At 42.5% G+C, this 20,040-nt stretch overlaps 1 protein-coding gene across 3 annotated transcripts in view; it reads left to right on the forward strand.

Annotated features, from left to right (window-relative positions):
- The window catches only part of Ttll4 (tubulin tyrosine ligase like 4), a 40,741-nt gene that overhangs the window by 5,004 nt on the left and 15,697 nt on the right, over positions 1–20,040 (forward strand). For 2 of the 3 annotated variants that reach the window (XM_051190478.1, XM_051190480.1), the window contains exons 2-6: positions 7,987–8,160; positions 12,614–14,179; positions 14,973–15,082; positions 15,436–15,499; positions 19,890–20,014. In XM_051190478.1, the coding sequence (XP_051046435.1) occupies positions 12,708–14,179; positions 14,973–15,082; positions 15,436–15,499; positions 19,890–20,014 (1,771 nt within the window). In that variant the 5' untranslated portion in view covers positions 7,987–8,160; positions 12,614–12,707. The remainder of the gene's footprint in view (positions 1–7,986; positions 8,161–12,613; positions 14,180–14,972; positions 15,083–15,435; positions 15,500–19,889; positions 20,015–20,040) is intronic. The other variant, XM_051190479.1, reaches the window with a different exon arrangement.

Below are 20,040 nucleotides of genomic sequence, written 5' to 3' on the forward strand. Positions count from 1 at the left end.
AGTTCAGCCACACAATGGTTTTGCTTAGAGAGATGGTCATCTGTATGCAGCTGAAGTGGTGCTGTGTTATGTTTTGGTTTGTTTTGTCTCATGTAGATCAGGCTGGCCTGGAACTCATCATGTGGATGAGAATAGTCTTAAACTCCTGCCTCTGCCTTGGAAATGCTAGGGTTACAGACTTGTCCCACCATGGCCACTAGTGTATCTTAAGTGCTCTTTCACCATCACACCCAGGTGCTGTTCAAGAGCTACACCCTTAGGGTCCTGCCTCTTGTTTTGTCATGTAATTTAAAACTTTTAAAAAATGTTTATCGCTGTACTAGGAGGTAAACTTGGCATTCTTTCCGTGTGTTGCCTGATAATATACATCCTGTGGGACAATCTAAGCAGCCAATGTCTTGAGTTGGACTAGGGTGGCGGTGGCTTTACTCATCATTGCTTTTCTTGCACCATCAGTGGGAAGGTCAGCACAGTGGAGAAGGCAGATGCCCTCTTATTTCTGGTATACAAACTGTTCTGACCTGTAGATTCCTGAAAGAGTCTCGGGGCTCCCTCAGGCTCTGTGTGCCATCATTTGAGGACAGCTGTTGACGTGAGGAAGGAGGTGTTTGTGGAAACTGATAAAAGTCAAAACTTTACCTGGCTATATAAAGCTTCAGCTGGCTTCATTTGTCAGTCAGTAATCTGTAGACCCTCTTGGGTCTAGCTGTTGTGATCTGTATCTTTTTCTTGGTTTACTCTTTCAGTTTGCAATCCTGCATTGTGGTTTGCTAAACTGCCTGAGACTTCACTTATCTTCACTTGTAGTAATATTGACCTTCCCTTTCATAAAAGCTGGAGTTTAACCTTCTTTTATGCGACTTCTAGTGGCTGAGAGCTTATCACTGCAAGTACAGAGGACATGCCTTCAGGTCCCACCATCCATATTGGGTTACTGCCTGTAACTCCAGCTCCAGGGGCCTCTGGAGGTAATCTGCACTGATGTGCCCAAAGACATGGATACCAGCGCACGCGTGCACACACACACACACACACACACACACACACACACACACACACACACCACTGAGAAGTAAACATAAATCTTAAAAAAAATTATTAAATTCATTGCTTCTCCAACTTACTTTAGAGAGCTAGAGCTTGGGATTTATCATATCAGAGGAAGTGAGTTTGACTCCTTCATTTAACCCTGTCTGTCCATTGCCAGGTGAGTTACTTACATCCTATCAAAGGATGACATCAGGAACCTTGTGGATTGTATGTAGATGGTGAACCATTTCCAGTGTCCCAAATTCCCCAGGTGACCTACAAAAACACCTGGATGGAGTAGGTAAAGGAAACTACAGATCTCAGTGCCACATCTAAGATAATGATTTAATAAGTGCATAATGAATAATTGCTTTCTGTAGAAATGGGTGCTGGGTCTGGCCCCTAGAGGCTTGATGATTTTGAGAAAGCATAGGTTCTTTGGCATAGGCTACTAATTGTTCTCACTTAAGGAAGCAAGGCAGAAGTATCCTTGCAGATTGGACAGAACAGAATAGACTCTGATACATGTTTTCTCGTGTGTGTGCGTGCGTGCGTGCGCGTGTGTGTGTGTGTGTGTGTGTGTGTGTGTGTCTGTGTCTGTGTCTGTGTCTGTGTCTGTCTGAGAGTGAAAACATGATTTGGGATTGAGCCTAGGGCCTCAATGCATGCCAGGCAATTAACTGTTCTAGGCTACATCTTACTTTTTTTTTTTTTTTTGGAACAGGTTTTCTCTGTGTAGCCCTGACTGTCCTGGAACTCGCTCCATAGACCAGGTTGACCTGTAACTCACAGAGATCTTCCTGTCCCTGGTGTTAGGATTAAAGGCGTGCACTACCACCAGCTGGCCATTTCTTTTTGAGGCAGTCTTTCACTAAGTTGCTCAAACTGGTCTTGAATTCATTCTGTACCCCTGAAAGCCTTGAACCCATGGTCATCATGACCATCCTCTAGTAATTGAATTACAGATCTGTACTATCAGGCCTGGTAGGCTCAGGAACATTTGATGACTTTAAGCTATATTTTAAAAAGAGCACTGTGAGCCATTTGTGGTGATGCATACAGCACTTAGGATTCTTAGGATGGCTAAAGGATTGCTATAAATTCAAAGTTATCTTGAGCTACAGAATGAAAGGGGCGTGGGGGAGGGATGGCTGAGAAGAAAGCTCAGATGGTAAGTGCATGAAGGAGGACCTGGGTTTGAATCCTCAGAACCCATCTAACAACACAACATCTGTGATCCCAGTTCTCCTGTTCAGAGATGGGAGATACTCAGAAGCTGGCAGAAGCTCATGGGCCAGCTAGCCTGGTATACAGCATGGAAAAATAGAAACACTGCTTTAAACAAGGGAGAAGGTAAGGACCAACACTTAAGGTTGTCCTACCTCCACATACACTAACACCAAAAAGAAAAAGGAGAGCCTAAGGAGGGGTAAGTATAGAAGTAGAGAATTCAGCTGGTGACAGATGATGGTGGCTTTATTAAGGTAGAGACTGGAGATAGGGATTAAAACACGTAATTTGAGCTGTGTGCATGCCTTTAGTTCCAGCACTCAGGAGGCAGAGGTATGCTGATCTCTGAGTTTGAGGCCAGCCAGGACTGTTACACAGAGAAAGACTGTCTTGGGGGAAAAAATAAACAGATTCCAACAAAGAAACCACAAACTTTCTTTGAAGCTGGAAATAGATTTGTTGATAGATTGAGTGGAAGAGAAAGTCAGTATCAGTCAGGATTAAGTCCTCATTACTCATGGCAAGTTGTAAATTTCTGTGTTATACAGATTTCTATTCTGGGGTCACAACCCTCTCTTTTCCCTAGTTTTTTTTTTTTTCTTCTTCTTCTTCTTCTTCTGAGAGTGGTTCATTCACCATGTAACCCAGACCTCAAACTTATGCTCCTACCTCAGCCTCAAGAGTGCTGAAATTGTGTCATTGTCACTGTTGTTCTTTTGATACAACTATTGCCTATGAAACACAAACTGGAGACTCCATGCCCACATGGAGTTTATTGAGGGAAGGGAGAGAAAGGGGGGTAGCTGGTGGCCAACTGAAAGCAGGAGGAAAGAGAGAGAGAGAGAGAAGAAAAGAAAGAAGGTCAGAGAGAAAGCAAGAGAGAGAGGGCAAGAGAGGGGGGTGCGCTTGGCGCACTTGCTTTAAAAGGGGGGCTTGCATAACTGAGTCCTCTGGCAGCCAGGTAAAGCTTGAGCAGCCAGGTAAAGCCTGATGTATCGATGATATGGCCATGAGCAAGCTTCCCTCCCATCGTCGGGGGTGGGGTCAGCAGACTGCTGGTTCCCAACAGTCACCATACCTGGTTTGGAATTTTAGTATATTAAGTCATAGTATATACTATCATAATTTTGGAATATCAACTTCTTTTCTGCCCCTGATACTAATTAAAGTTTCATTGGGCAGGGGAGGAGGATTGATTCATTCTGGTGTTATTGGCACTCCTTACTTGTCCTCTAGTGTGACTTTCCTAAAATTGGACATTCCCATCTACTTTCAAAGAGATTAAAAGATAATTTGTTCTCTCTTGAATGACAGTGGCTATAGAAACCCTTGAATTTCCCACAGTGCCACCTTTTTTTCACTCTTTCTAGAAAGAGAGACCTTATTTCAGCCTCTTAGTTTCCTGCTTCTCAGCTGTGGATGGTACCTGGTATCTCTGCTGAGGACAAGACTTGGGTTTTGTGGGCAGTGAGGTTTGTATGGAGAATCAGGTTTTAATAGCATTCTTCAGGCATGGGAAGCTCCAATCCCATAGAATATTGACTGGTCCCAGAAAGTGCTTTGTTAAGCTTTATCTGCCAGTCTCTGGTGTTTGTCTTCTCCTCTGGTTGCTTTTAACCAGAGTTTTCAAGTTTACTAGCTGGTGGATTTAAAACAGCTCTATTTAAAAGACTTTTCATATGGGCATGTGACCTTGCTCTCTACCTTAGAGCATGACAGGTGGATTCCTGTTTATCTTGTTTAGGTAGTAGACAGTGTGTGGACATCCTGTTGTATCAATATCATTTGTTAAAAAGATTGCAGAGGCAACTTTTAATTGGCCAAAATGTGGGTTTATTTCTGGACTCTGTTGTGTCCTATTGGCCTACATGTCTATTCTTAACACTAGTGTCATAACCTTGTGCTAAATTGTGAAATTAGGCAGAGTAAGTCTCCTAGTTATGTCTCCTGTTCTAAACCTGTTATATTTGTGTTTAGATTTTCATATCCACTTGTAAGTGTCTTCAGAAAAGCCTTCTGGAATTTTGAGAAGAATTACATTTATTCTGTGTATCAGTCAGAAAGAATTGCCAACTTCGTAGTCAGACTTCTGATTGATTGATGAGCATGTTATCTCCTAGTATGTTTACATCTCTAATATCTTTTAGCAGTTTCTGTGTTTTCACTGTGTAAGTCTATAGTTTTTATTGTTAAAGTTATTTCTAAGGTTGGGCACATTGATAGACACCTGTAGTCTTTACTCAGGAGATAGCAGCAGAAGACTAGCTTGAGCCCAGGAGTTTGAACCTAGCTTGAGCAACACAGCAAGACCCTTTGCCAACCTAAAAGTACCCTATCAAACCCAAACAGGAACCTAGGTGTTATAGTTCCTTTTGATGATACTGTAATGGAACTGTTGATTTGCTTGTGTGATGCTAGAGATTACACCCAGGGACTATGCATTACTGACTGCTCTACAGGGGAGCTGTGGTTATCTTGGTTTGGTTTGGTTTCTGCAGACAGGGCCTGGTGTACCCAGATTGGCCTCATACTGAGGCCAATTTAAAATATTTTTTTTTTAGATTTATAAATTTTGTTATTTTATGTGTATGAGTGTATTGCCTGAATGTATGTATGTGTACCATATGCATGCCTGGTACCCACAAAGGTCAGAAGAGGGTGTGAGATATCCTGGGACTGGAGTTAAAGATAATTAAAGATAGTGAGCTGCTCTGTGGGTTCTAGGAATGGAACCTAGGTCCCTCAAGAAGTGCTTTTAACTCTTGAGCTAACTCCTCAGCCCAGAGAATAATCTTGAACTCCAGATCCTCCTACCTCTATCTCTGATTACAGTTCTGGTCTACCCTACATTTTGTGGTACTACAGATTGAATATAGGGCTTCTTTAATGCTAAGCAAGCACTCTACCTGCAGCAGACAATTTTCTTAGAGTTTGAGAGGAAAACAACAGGACAGGCAAGCTATAAATCTCAGCATCTGCTAGGAGGAAGAGTGATAGGCATGCCTTTTCAGTTAAAGTCTAAGAAAGCAGGTAGGTTTAGCAATGGAGGTGGACAAGGAGCTACATGGGATGGGGCTGAGATTTTTGTTTGATTATGTGGGGCTAGGGAGGTGGTTCAGTGGATAAAAGCACTTGCTATGCAAGTGTGAGCCTCTGAGTTTGAATCCTCAGAATCCACACACAAGCCAGGAGCAGTAGCTCAAGTTTCTGTAATCACATATTCCTACGGGGAGATAGAAAGCAAAGACAAGAGACTTTCTGGGAGCTTGCAAGTAGCTATCCTGGCATATGCAGCAAAAAGCCAAGAGCTATTCTTTTAAACAATGTTGAAGCTGACCTACATACACATACTCAAAAAAATAAATTAAAAATTTTTAATTGTTTTTGTGTATCAGTCTTGTACCCTCTAGACTTATTAAACTCGTGTCTTCATTCTAGTAGGTTTTCTTTTGTAGACTTCTTGGAATTTTATAGATTTCTTAGAACTTTGTCCCCCCCCCCCCTTTTTTTCTTTTCTATTTGTTTCTCAAGATAGGGTTTCTCTTTGTAACTTCCTTGGCTGACTTGGAACTCACTTTGTGTTGCATAGTATTTGTTTAACTATGCAAAGATGTGTTGTATTTGTTTAATTATGTAAAGATGTGTTGCTGTTTTTTTACCTTGCCTGCCTAAGGCACCTGATTGGTCTAGTAAAAAGCTGACTGGCCAATAGTGAGGGAAGAAAGAAAAAGAGGTATAGGCTGGATTTCCCTGAAGGGAGAGTAAGTAGGAAGAGGAATTTAGGCTTGGGGAAGAAAGAAAAAAACACCAGGGCCAGGCAGACATGGAGGAAGTAGAAAAGTAGGACATACAGAATGAAAGGTTAAAAACCCCTGAGGCAAAACATAGATGAATAGGAACAGGTTAAATTAAGAGAGCTAGTGGGACAATCCTAAGCTAAAGCTGACATTCATAATTAATAAGTAATAACTCTCTGTGTCTTTATTTGGGAGCTGGTTGATGGCCCAAAGAAAATTGCAACTACAGTTCTGTAGACCAGGCTGACCTTAAACTCAGGGATCTGCCTGCCTCTTCCTCCTGATTGCTGGGGTTAAAGGTGTCACCACTACCTGGTTCCTTTGATTTCTTTTTGCCTCCAAGTACAGAGTTGATTAACACTAATAAATAACCACCCTTGCCTCCTTTCCAGTGCTATTGAGAAGGCACCTATTATCTCACTATTAATTTAATAGGTGTTTTGGGATCTTTTGATGTCCATCTCAGCTATAGAACAGTAACACTTTTTGGGTTGCCTTTTTCTTTCCTTTTGGTCGCACCAAATGTTTTAGGCCTATCTCCTGTTTTTCCTGTCCCAGCCCTGTAATCAGCCACTTTTAGATGGCTCTGGCTCCTTTTATTAAGAGATGGTATTGAGAATCCAGAGTCTAGGAAGTAGTTGAGTAAAAAATTTCTTTTAAACTCTTTTATGCAGTGTTTCAGGAATCCCAAGTATCTAATTATAAAAGCTTGTAAGACCCAGAAGCAAGAGAACAGAAAGGGGTTTAGTTTACCACACACCTCCTGGAATAAATGTTTTTAATTTTAAAATTTACACTTTATTGTGTGTATATGTATATGTGTATACATGTCAAGGTGTATATGAGAAAGTCAGAAGACAACTTGAGGAAATTGTTTCTTCCTTCATGTGGGTACCGGGATTGGAACTCAGATTGTCAGGCTTGGTGGCAAACACCTTTTATTTCCTGAGGTATTTGGCCTGTCTGGTATGTTTTAATGGGAAAACATAATTATAGCTGAAGAATCTAAGTACTAGTAGTATAATTAATCTCACAAAAGTTCCCAAATAGCTATTGTTTCTTTTGTTTTGAGACAGTGTCTCACTTTGTAGTCTAGACTGGCCTAGCACTTGAGACAGTCCTCTTACCTCAGCCTCCCCAGTGCTAGAATTATGGGTCTGAGCTGCTACCCTGCCTAGCTCTATTGATGTCTTTATAAGAGAACATTGCCTTTCTTAGGTGAATTTTTTAAGTTCCTAGTGGGACTATCATTGCCTGTTTTTCTCCTTTCGTAGTAGCTTATAAAAAGCCTAATGGAAAAGACAGGTTCTCTGGGTACTGCCTTAATTGACCTTTGATTGGTGTGATAAAACACCATGATCAAAAGAAACTTAGGGGGGGAAAGGGTTTATTTCATCTTACAGTTATAGTCCATCCTGAAGGGAGTCAGGACAGCTCAAGTCACAAATCTGGAGGCAGGAGCTGAAGCAGAGACCATAGAGGAGTACTGCTTACTTTGCTGGCTTGTGTTCCATAGCTTGCTTAGCTACCTTTCCTATGCAACCCAGGACCACCTGCGTGCCCACAAGGAGCTGGATCCTCTCACATCAATCATTAACCAGGAAAATGCACCATAGACTTACCTATAGGCCATGAGGTATTTTCTCAATTTAGGGTTCCTCTTGACAGATGACTTTAACTTGTGTCAAGCTACAAAAAAACAAACTCAAACAAAACCAAGACAGGTTTCAATAACAAAGAATAGTAACTCCCATACTGCCAGTTTATTTGTGGGTCAGGTACTGTGCTGGTCTAAAACTGACAACCCTCTACCTCTGATCGGGTTATGGGTGTGCCATTATGCCCATTGGTACACTATGCTTCTTGCTTTATGTGAATTTCAAACCCTACTTAGTAGGGTTATGGTTATTTCCTCTCCTGTCTTTCCCAGAATACTGCAGCCATGAGGCCCAGCGTTGAAAGTGACTAATTGTTGAGCACTAAATGTGATGAGCTGCTGACCAGGACTCTGCTTGGCAGGAACTCCTGTGAGGTGGTAGCTGCTAATGCAGTATTGCTGGGAACAGGAAGAGTACCCTGGAGACTCCTGGAAAACTTCGCACAAGTAATGTGTGTTTTTGTTTGAAACGTCAAGAAATGCAGGTGTCTTGAAGTAAATTATTAGATATCCTCCTCACCTTCCCCTGCCCAATCCTTCATCCCATCCCTCTGCCCAAGATGACTCCACTAAAAACAGAGTGTGTGTTCTTCCAGCCCTTTGGTTTTATACACATAGACTCAGATGCTCTGACAGTTTTTCAGGGGGACTTGCCAAGAATTCTCTCCTCAAGTACTACTATGGTCTTAGTTAACTTTTACTTTCCTCTTGGCTGGGCAGTTTCCTGTTTGGGCCTATATGGAGGAACTTAGCCATAGAAACAGACTTGTGTTCTTTTAAACTTGAACTCCACAGGTAGTAACTCAGTTTGTACACCCTTCCTTTTAGATCTCTTTATTTGTTCCTTGGGGATAATATATAGGAACAAGAATCATGTAATTTCATTGACTCCATAAATGTTATATTATTCAAACTGCTCTTTGTCTTTAAGGTGTGTGTGGGGTGTTTAAAAGTATGAAAATAATAGAGTTTATGGAAATTTCTGTTTTTAAAATTTTATTTTATGTGTATGGCTGTTTTGCCTGCATGTATTTCCATATGTGCCTGGTACCTGTGGAGGCCAGAAGAAGGCAACATATTCCCTGGACCCTGGAACTGGAGTCACAGATGGTTGTGAGCTGTCATTTGGGTATTGGGAATTGAACCCAGGTCCTCTGGAAGAGCAACTAGTGCTTTTTAACCACTGAACCATCTCTCCAGCCTTAGGAAATTCTTTTTAATTTGCTTATCAACTGTGTTTATGAAATTGACTTGAGTTGGCTACTTTTAAACATTTTTATTTTATGTGTATCAGTTTGTCTACATGTATGTATGTACACCATGTGCATAAGTTTGTTTCTTTTGGGGGGAGGAAGATTTTTTTTTTTTTTTTTTTTTTTTTTTTTTTTTTTGAGACAGGGTCTCACTATGTAGCCCTAGTCCTAGTTGGCTTGGAACTCACTATGCAAGCTGGCCTGGAATTTACAGAGCTGTACCTGGTTCTGTCTCCCAAGAGCTGGGATTAAAGACATGTGCCACCATGCCTGGCTTAGAACTCACTGTGTAGACCAGTCGATTTTTTTGATCTCAGAGAAAGCCACCTGTTTCCTCAATGCAGGGATTAAAGGTGTGCACTAACACACCCGGCTAAATTGGGTATTTGTGAAGGAGGACTTCTACCAATGGGCTGTGCATGACCCTTCCACATATATATCTTTTCTCCTTGTTCTCTTTCCCCGAGGGGATCATCCTAGCATTTTGCTTAGGAGAAGCACAATCCAAGTCCGTTCTCTGGGCCCTAACAGCATACAGACAGATAAACAGTATGTCATCACAGCACACTTACAAATTTAAGGGGGGGCACCAGGAAAAAACTTGAAATGACATTGTGTGTAAAATCAAGAGAATACTTCAGGAGATAGGCTTGACTCAGCAGAAAGCTGCGTTGTGATTGTATTTGCCTGTGTGGACTTTGACTTGATGGTGGAGCTCGGCACTTTTTGGTTTTGTTTTGTTGGGAGACAAGATTTCTCTGTGTAGTTCTGGCTGTCCTGGAACTCACTGTGTAGTCCAGGCTGGCCTTGAGCTTAGAGATCTGCTGCTTCTACCCCTTCCACCCCCTACCCCCCCATCCCCCCACTGCTGGGATTAAAGGCATGTGCCACTATATCCAGGTATATCTCACCACTCTTAGTGGGTTAACTTCTTGAAACTATTTTCAAACTGATTTGAAATAGTTTTATTTCCTTAAATTATTAGAATTTGAACCCTTTCAAACCTTTTAAAGCTTGACACTCTTATTCCTGTAGGCACTGGGCAGTGGTGGGGGACACAGGTGCTTGAATATTGTCACTAACTCTCTGCTTCCCATGACACTGAGTTTTGATTTCACTAGGAATTTCCACAAAGAAGAAGTTGATTTTAGCAAATATCATTTCCTTGTCTGAGTCTGAACTACTTGTGAATTAAAATCATATTGAGGTACCTCTTGTGATACTGTTGTGGAGTGGCACTGTTTACTTAGTTCTTGGAGCCATTGTCTACAGAGTACATGACAGCAAATTTGTCTTTGCTTGGCACTTTCTGACACTGCTGTGTGAGCCAACCCTAGATGTCTGTTATGAGCTATGAAACTCTGTCATAGTTAAAGAACCTATCTCACCTCCCTGGACTTATGTCCAGACACTTTTCTTAAAGACAAAGGCCGCTTTCTAGGTTGTTACCCTTCACACCATGGAAATAAGAGAACAGAGACTTGAGTATCTCATCAGTGAGAAAAGAATTCACTTACATTGGAGCTAACGCAGCTTGCCTTATGGGAGCAAACTACCCTTAGCCTTTGACTCTTTCTTAGTTGTATTAAAAGGCAAGCCAGGTGTAGTGGCACAAGCCTTTAATCCCAGATCTTGGGAAACAGGCAAGCAACTATCTGTGAGCTGGAGGTTACCCTGGTTTACATATTGAGTTTCAGGCTCACCAAAGCTGTATAGTGAAACCCTGTCAAAAAAACAAAAGAGCAAACTAGTTGGTGTCTGTGTTCAGTGCTCATAACACAGAAGATTACCTGATGAGCTGCAGAGAAGGAAAAGTGAGTAGTATGTTCAGAAGGTAGGTAAAAGTGGGACTGTCTGTGGTATTGGTGAGAAATCTATGGAGTGCTCTTAGACACTTCACCCATGGAGGCTCGGACCAGAGCTTATAAAAGCATGGAGGTGAATGGGGGAGTCATTAGTGGAATTGCTTCTCAGGGAACATCAGCCTTAGGCTTTCTTTCCTTAGCTCTTATGTCTTATTGCTTTGGGTTATCTCTTGGTAGAGCAAGATGTGGAATCCTGAAAGACGTTGAATTGTGAGTCTTTTGAGTGTACACAGTATTCATACATGTACACATGTGCTGTCTTACAAAGTCTTAGGTAGGGCTTGACTCAGTGTTAGCCTTCACTATTGTATGTGTACAGGGTAATTGTCCCCTAAACACTATTCCCATCATTTGAACTTGAGTGGAGTTGCTTTTTCTTTTTTTTTCCCCTGTCTCTTCTTTTTGAGGATACTGACCTCAATACTGATTGTAGCACTTGCACTGTTTTTAGCTCACCACTATTTCGTGATGTTGTATGTCTTTGTATTCTTGAAAAGAACTCCCTATAAGTCAGCATTTGTAAGAAAGGAGGGCAACCTCACATGACTTCTCCAGGCTCTTTGTTGGTATCTTCCCTCTAGTAAATTGTAGACAGGAGTCTTGGAGCTTGGGCAATACTCTGACCAAAATATAAAATCTCTTCCTATTTTTATATTTTTCTCTCATAAGTGCAACTAGAACAAAAATTTCCCTGCTGACTCCCTTTCTCTTGCCCTCTTGATAGGGACCTTAGGATTCCATCATTTGAGGTAAGTATACAGGTGTTATTTCCCTCTGGATGTGGTCATGCAGGCAGATCCACCTTTCCCCACATCTATGAAAACTAGAGAACATTCTGTGGATTCTATCTAGACAGTGACCATGCTGAAGAAATTGTCAGACAAGGCTGGGCACATATTGCTTTAGGGAAGAATTTGAAAGAGAAGACATACAAGGCGAGCATCAAACTACAGTCTGGGTCCTGGAGTGAAAGCGCTGTTCTCTTCTTGCCTCTCTGCTGCTCCCTCAGTTCTCTGTCCCATTATGGATACTGAGGATAAAGTCTCTGTAGTGTTGGTGTTTACTTTAGTCCTTCCTTGTTTTTGATCAGTATGTAGGTTGGAATTTTAGTCTGAATGGTTGACAAGATTCTTGAAGAGATGAAATTGCTGTCTGCTCAAACAAATTTCAGGGTAGCTGGAAATTTTTCCGTTTCTCTCTAAATTTTTTTTTTTTTTTTTTTTTTGTAAAGGACCATGGTAAAGACAGTTGAGCTGGAGTACAAAAGAATAGAGTACATGCTTTCTTGGATACCTTTGAGCTTTCTTTATGAGTTGAGAGGCGAGTACAGGCTGGTCTTTGCCACTTTCGATCTGCCATATTTGGTACAGAAGGTAGCCACTCAGGTGTAGTCTGGGTTGGTGATAGACAGTTGTTATTTAAAAAAAAAAAAAGCTTTAACTTTTATTTTTGACAGGTCCATATTTATATGTTGTGTGTCTTGATCATAACCACCCAACAACTACTTCTCTTTGGAGAGAGGCAAGCTTTCTGAGAGTATGGACATATGAGCAGCCTCATACTAGTGGACCCTTACAGTGTTAGTCCTTGATAAAACAGGATTGGATCCTATGAAGGCCTCGGGAAGGCCACTGCAAGCTGCCTGGAAATGTGTTCTTCTCTCAGGACCCCAAATGATGACCAAGAATGGTCACTGAAGTAGAAGCAAGACCTTACTACTTATGTAGCATAGGACCCATCCTTACAAGCCGGCAGCATTTCCAATCATTTCTTTCCCTGCAGGCTGACGGATTCAATGATGCAGCTGGTGCTAGAGGTGTGTGGCACCTTACCTGAGCCAGGCCATGAGGCCATGTTGCCATGATGTGGGCCCCTCATGGCCTCAGCAGGAACAGAGCACTACAATATTGGCCTGCGCCGAGGAAACAGCTTCAAGCAGAGACGTCCCTCAGGCACAGTGTCTGCTTCACCACCTGAGAAACCCTCTGAAGTCAAAGTCTGGTCTCAGGCCCATCAGCAGGTGAAGCCAATCTGGAAACTGGAAAGGAAGCACGTAGGCACACTGTCAGCTGGGCTGGGCACCAGTCTCTTGGGAGTCCCACACCAACCAGCCTATTTCTTTTGCCCTGGCACTTTATGTAGCTCTGGGACCACAGCTGTCATTGCAGGCCACAGCAATCCCTGTTACCTGCAATCTCTCCCTGACTTGTTCAGCAATACTCTGCTGTACCGCCGCACCAACGTGAGGCAAAAACCATACCAGCAACTGGAATCTTTCTGCTTACGTTCCAGCCCATCAGAGAAAAGATCTTTTTTCTCTCAGAAGGGTCTCCCTGTCAGTGTCACTGCCAATAAAACCACATCTTCTACAGTCTTCCCCATGGCCCAGCCCATGGCATCATCACCCACAGATCCATACCTCTCACTGGCAGCAGCTGGGGAAAATCCTTCAAGGAAGAGCCTGTCCTCTGCCATCTCAGGGAAGATTGCATCTCCACTGTCTTCCTACAAGCCCATGCTGAACAACAACTCCTTCATGAGGCCAAATAGCACTAAAGTGCCCTTATCACAAGCCACAGATGGCCTGAAGCCAGTATCCTCACCCAAGATCCAGCCCGTCTCCTGGCATCATTCAGGGGGTACTGGAGACTGTGTACCCCACTCTGGAGACCATAAGGTCCCCCAAAGCATTGGCGCTGTCTTAGATGATGCCACTGCCCCCGACATCCCATCTACCCCTAGCACCCTCAACATATCCACAGCCAGTGTTACCTCTTCCCAGTGCAGTCAGAGTAACTTTAGGATGGAGGCACATCCCTGTGGCCTGGATGAAAACCTGGATTCCCAGAGTGCTACTAAAGAGGTACACTTCACTGAGGCCGTGAGGAAGTTGACTGCAAAAGGCTTTGAGAAGATGCCACGGCAAGGCTACCAGTTTGAACAGTCTTGTTTTGTGAACCCCAGCTTCCAGTGGGGTCTTCTCAACAGAAGCAGGCGGTGGAAACCTCTGATGGGCCAGCGGTTTCCTCAGGAGGATATTGGCTTAGACAGTGAGACCCTTCCTGGTGCCTCAGACACCTTGGGGTTGGACAGTACAGTCTTTTGTACCAAAAGGATCAGCATTCACCTCCTTGCCTCACATGTCCATGGGCTCAACCCCAGCCCTACTTGTGGTTCTGTAGTTGACACCCAATTACTTGGAGAAGACAGAGCTCCTGTTCCCCCTTCTTCCCTCCAGCCTCTTGGTGTAGCTGAAGTGGCCACTCGCCTTTCTTCTGTCCATCTTGACCAGCCTGGGAAGGAGCCTGAGGAAGCCAAGGAGTTGAGCTCATGTGCTAGGGGTAGTTGGTAAGTTGCACCTTGTCTTTGGTTCATTTAGAACAGTATAGAACAGTACAGTAGTTACAGCATAATCTGGGGGCATTGCCACCCACAATCTCTCTATAGTTGGCTTTTTTTTTTTTTTTTTTTTTTTTTAAAAGCTGTCCTATACGTTATAGTTTTCCCTTTAATGGAGAGATTCATTTCAAGGTGGGGAAGGAAAACTAGCTCACAGACTAAACTGTTGTCTTTGACTGTTTTCTCGCAACAACAGTAGAGTTGGCAACTTGTGACTGAATGACCTACAAAACTGAAGAGATTTACTGATAGTTCCTTTGGAGAGTTTGCCCATCCCTGTTTTTTAGGTTATTATAGGGAAGAAGTAAGAATTTCAGACACCACATCTTAGGGTCTCTGCATTCCTGGTATGACAGCAATTCAGAGTTGAAGATGTAGACATAGTTTGTTCTTTCATTTGTTTCTTGTTACTGTTCCAGAACCATGATTCGCCAAGGCTTTCTGAGTTCCCAGTGAGCATCCCAAGGACATATAAGTTACCAGATACTCATTGATGACTTTTGTATACAGAATTTTAAACTTACATACTATTAAGAGACTTTAAAGAAAATGATATACAGATGAGGGGTGTAAAGCTGAGGAACTATGATTGGACCTAAATTTGAAGGACCTGAGAAATAGTTTATGAGGTCCTGTAGGGAGATAACGGATTAGTGATGAGAAGACAATGAAGGAATGAGACTCCAGTGTGACATTTTTTTATGGAGTTGTCTTTGGTGGAGGCATGATTCTTTTCTTTCAGTTCAGCTACTGAACTCCGGCCAAACCAGGTGGAGCCTGAAGATACAGAAGATGAACTAGGAGATGGTTTGGAAGATAGCTGCAGCCATGATGAAAATGAAGAAGAGGACGGTAAGTAAGGAATCCTTTTGCCTCGATTATGGGGTTTGGTCATCATCCACTAGGAAAGAGGGATGACAGTGTGTGCCAGGCTTGCCTGACATTATCCTGCATCTGTCATTTGCTTTGGGGGCCTAACTTGGGAGTTTATGAGGAACTTTGGTCTCTAGCCTCTGTCTCACTGGTCTTGCCTCCTCTTGTCTGTTAAGTTCAAAGAATACAGTGCAGAGCCGGGGTGGTGCTCATTGCTCCCTCAAGAAGAGCTGACAGAGCCCAGGGTGTTAGAGAAATAGTTGCCTGGGCTTGATGAGATTGCACACATAGCAGTGTCTTCTAGTGAGGATTTCTCTGTTCTTCCTCTACAGGAGACTCAGAGTGCTCTTCCCTAAGTATTGTCTCCCCCAGTGAGTCGGTGGCAATAATATCTCGGTGAGTGCTATGCAGATGCTCATTCCTTGAACTTGAAGTTTGTAATGACCTTACCCTAACTAGCCTCGAGAACCCTAATTGATTCTCATCAAGATTCTGGTTGGTTTGTTTTGTGTACAGCTATAGTTTAAGAAGTGCTTGTTTTGATTTTTTTTTTTTTTTTTTTTTTTTTGAGATGGTCTGGTCTCTACATAGCCCTGGCTACCCTGGAACTTACTATCTAGATCAGGCTGTCCTTGAACTTACAGAGATCGCTCCCTGAGTACTGTGATTAATGGTGTGTACCATTATGTCCTGCCACTTAAGTCCTTTGGTAGAACAAATACTTTGGAATGCTATGTCAAAAGATAGTGAAAGCCTGTTTTCTGTAGAAGGCTTTTAGAACTTATTTAAGGGTCTTATTTTAAGCACATTTGGAAAAAACAGTGGCTCGAAATGTAAAGGTGTTTGCTTCCAAGCCTAACAACTGGAGTTCGATCCCTGGAACCCACATGCTGTGAGAAGAAAACCAATGTCCTCCCCCACAAGTTGTCTTCTTTCATCTACGTGTACACTGTAGCATGTGTGCCCCTCCCAACACATACACACAAATAAAAGTACCAAAAATTAAAAATAAGCAAAAAGACACTTGTGTTAGTTATGGTTTTTATTGCTATGATAAAACACCAAAAGCAACTTGGGGAAGAAAGGGTTTGTGTCATGTCAGCTACAGTTCCACATCATGGTCCAGCGTGAAGGGAAGTCAGAGCAGGAACTGAAACGGAAGCCATGGAGGAGCATCTTCCCTGGCGTGTTCCTCCAGGCTTTCTCAGCCTGCTTTCTTATACACTCCAGGCCTACCTGCCCAGGGACGGCACCACTCATGGTGAGTTAGCTGGATCCTTTCCCATCAATCATTAAACCAGAATCCCACAGACTTGCCTACAGGCCAGTCTTATAGAGGCCTATTCCCAGTTAGGATTCCTTCTTCCCTCATGTGGCTACATTTGTGTCAGTTTGACAGAAATAAACCACAACATTTTAAGAAAGATTTATTTTTAATGGGATATGTGTTAAGTTAGTGCTGATGCCTGTAGAGTCCCAGTGAAGGAGTTGTGTTCACTGGAGCTCTAGTTATAAGCAGTTACAAGTTGTCTGATAAGGATGCTAGGAACTGAAATCAGATCTATTGCAAAGCTGAAACCATTTCTCTAGTCCCAAATAAGACACTTTTGGTGCTAGGTGCTAGGTGCCATGGCATTGATCTCAGTACTCAAGAACCTGATACTGAATATGTACTGTGAATTTGAGGCCAGCTTATACAAGATACTAGCTTAAAAAGGAAAGGAGAAACCACAACCTCCAGCATAATCTTTTTTGTTTCTCTTCCAACTTTGCCTCAGAATTAGGCTGTATTCATTAACTAACTAAACTCTTTTATTATTTTTTAAAATCTCCTAAGTTATTGAATATTGAAGGTTTTCCTGGTCTAAAAATACAAAGGAATATAAAATAAGAGTGGCTCAGCTAGTAAAGGCACTTGCCTGCTGAACCTGATGACCTGAGTTTGAGTCCCAGAATTCACATGGTGGAAAAGAGAAACAGCTCCCTCAAGTGTCCTGATTTGAATGAGACTGGCAGTCATGTACACACACACACATACACACACACACACACACACACACACACACACACACACACACACACATATATAAAACTAGAAAAGTAAAATAAACCTAAAGAATGAAAAATTGGCAATTTGTTTTTAGTGTGAAAATATCTGCTCTCATTTTTTAATTAAAATCTTGCTGTGTTTATCAGGGCTTGCCCAGCATACTGTGATAATGGCTACTTTCTTTGTGTCCAATCTGCTTTACCTATGGCTGAAAAGGCCCTCTGCATCTGGGTTAGCCTGAACAAAGCTACCCATGTCTCTGTAAATGTGATGGTGTAGCAGCAGCTTTATTGACTCTAAGCATTGAACCAGCAAGGTGGAGGCAGAGGTATCTGGAAAATGGAAGACATAAAATCAGGTCTTTCTATGAAGGGAACAGAATATGAGGCATATGTGTCCTCAGTCTGTTGCATAATTTGTCTTTTGTTTGTTTTGTGTTTCAAGGCAGGGTTTCTCTGTATTGTTTTGGAAGCTATCCTGAAACTAGCTCTGTAGACCAGTTAGCCTCAAACTCACAGAGATTCGCCTGCCTCTGCCTCCCTAGTGCTGGGACTAAAAGTGTGTGACACCAACACCCGGCCATAATTTGTCTTTTTGGTTGCAGATACTGGATGTCAGTTAAGTACCTCTGCCATAACAGAATCTCAGCAGTTTGATTTTTTTAAAATTAATTTTTATTTAAATAAAAAAAATCTTATTTTACATACCAATCCCAGTTACCTCTCCCTCCTGGTCTCCCATTTCCCCCCCCCCATCCACTCCTCAGGTAGGGTGAGGCTCCCATGGGGGATTATCAAAGTCTGTCACATCATTTGGGGCAGGACCTAGGCCCTCCCCCATGTATCTAGGCTGAGAGAGTATCTCTCCATAGGGAATGGGCTCCCAAAGCCCATTTGTGCACTAGGGATAAATACTGGTTCCACTGCCAGAGGCCCTGTAGAATACCCAAGACCCCCAAAACTGACACCCATATTGAGGGGACCTGGTTCAGGCCTATGTTGGTTCCCCAGCTGTCAGTCTGGGTCTGTGGGCTCCCACTTGCACAAAATGGCAGCCCACAGAATGGGAAAAGATCTTCACCAATCCCACATCTGACAGAGAGCTGATCTCCAAAATGTACTAAGAACTCAAGAAGCTAGTCACCAAAACACCAATTAATCCAAATAAAAAATGGGGTACAGGTCTAAATAAAGGAATCTCAAATGACATCCTAGAAGCCCATCTCAAACTAAATGTCCCTTCCATTTCCTGTGTGTATCTGTCCTCCTGATCCACACTCTGTGTGTGTGTGTTTGTGTGTGTGTGTGTGTGTGTGTGTGTGTGTGTGTGCGTGCGTTTCCCTTAATAATCCTTTGCTCCACCTCTTGACCTATGGTTGACTTTATTTTAATCCTGTTTACAATATTCAAGCAGAAAGCTCTTGGATTAAAGGTGTGTGCTAGGATTGAACCACACTACAACTGGAAACAGGTTTTTCTGGTAAATAACACAATCTCGGGGTTCACAGTATGATCACATATCTTTATTTCTTGGAGACATGAGCCCAGAAATGCATTTGCTAGTTGTGGGGTAGATGCTTTCTGTGCCACCTTATCTCCTGCCTTGTCTTTGTTGTATATCATTGCTCGTTCTCTTCAGTTTTCCTTGTTTGGCCAGGCATGGTGGTGCATGTTTATTGTCAGCACTTGAAAGGCTGAGGTGGGAAGATTGGGAATTTGAAACCAGCCTTGCCTTTGTGTAGAAACTCCTGTCTTAAAATCAAATTTTTAAAACTTTATGGAACACTGAATTGTTTTACATAAAGAGCCTGTTTCTGTTGTGCTGAAAATAACAAGAGTAACTTTAAAAAGTATTGTCACAGTTCTAGGAATCAGGCTCAGGGCCTTCTGGTAGGCAAGGGCTCTGCCACTAAGATATTTTGTTTTGTTTTTTCTTTTCTTTACAATGTGAAAATTAATCTTACAGTAATATTTGTGGCTCATATCAGCTCAGTCTAAAGAGGAAAGCCTTTCTTCACTTTTCAGTGTTATTTAAAGAAATTGTTTGGGCCAGTGCCTTGTACTTGAGTGATGGCTGATCTGGACCTGCCTTGCCACCAGAGTAGAAAAGGACATGAGCCAGCTATGTTCTCACATGAACCAAAGCATAGAACATTGTAGACATTTCACTGTTGCTTTTCTTTCTTTTCCTCTTTCTTCACCAAACATATTTCTGGGCTGGATAGTGGTGGCACATGCCTTTAATCCCAGCTCTTGGGAAACAGAGGCAGATGGATCTCTGTGAGTTTGAGACCAGCCTGGTCTCTGGAGTGAGTTCCAGGACAGCCAAAGCTACACAGAAACCCTGTCCCAAATAAACCAAAAACACAAAGCAAAAACATTTCTGTGTCTTCCTTTTAGTTATCAGTGTAATCCTTTTCCCCTCCCCAACTTGTTGTAGTGTTGAAGTCTTCTCCTAGTGTCCACTCAGACTCTTGCTTTCAGAACTTTCTGGGTCTTCCCTGACTTGTGGCTTATCATAGGATGTACTAGAGATGTGCTACCAAGAATGTTAGCCTCTTCGACTCGTGGTGGTGGCATTTAGTAGTATATATAACTATATAGGTAGGTTAGTTCTAGTACTGTATGAGTTCATATTTGCAGGATGACTATCAGACACTTGTCTCTTCAGAGTCATATGCAAATCCTGTTATCACCTCAAGGCTGTCACTTTCCCATTCTCTGTTTTTCATCACAGGAACTGTGTGGATTTAATGTCCAAATCCCTTCCCAATCATGAGAAAGTTGTACGACCAGCCCTCATCTACAGTCTTTTCCCCAATGTATCCCCTACCATCTATTTTGGAACTCGGGATGAAAGAGGTAAATGTAACCAAGGGACAAAGTCC

Source organism: Phodopus roborovskii, unplaced genomic scaffold (assembly GCF_943737965.1).
Source record: "Phodopus roborovskii unplaced genomic scaffold, PHOROB, whole genome shotgun sequence".
In the NCBI taxonomy this organism is placed as follows: domain Eukaryota; kingdom Metazoa; phylum Chordata; class Mammalia; order Rodentia; family Cricetidae; genus Phodopus; species Phodopus roborovskii.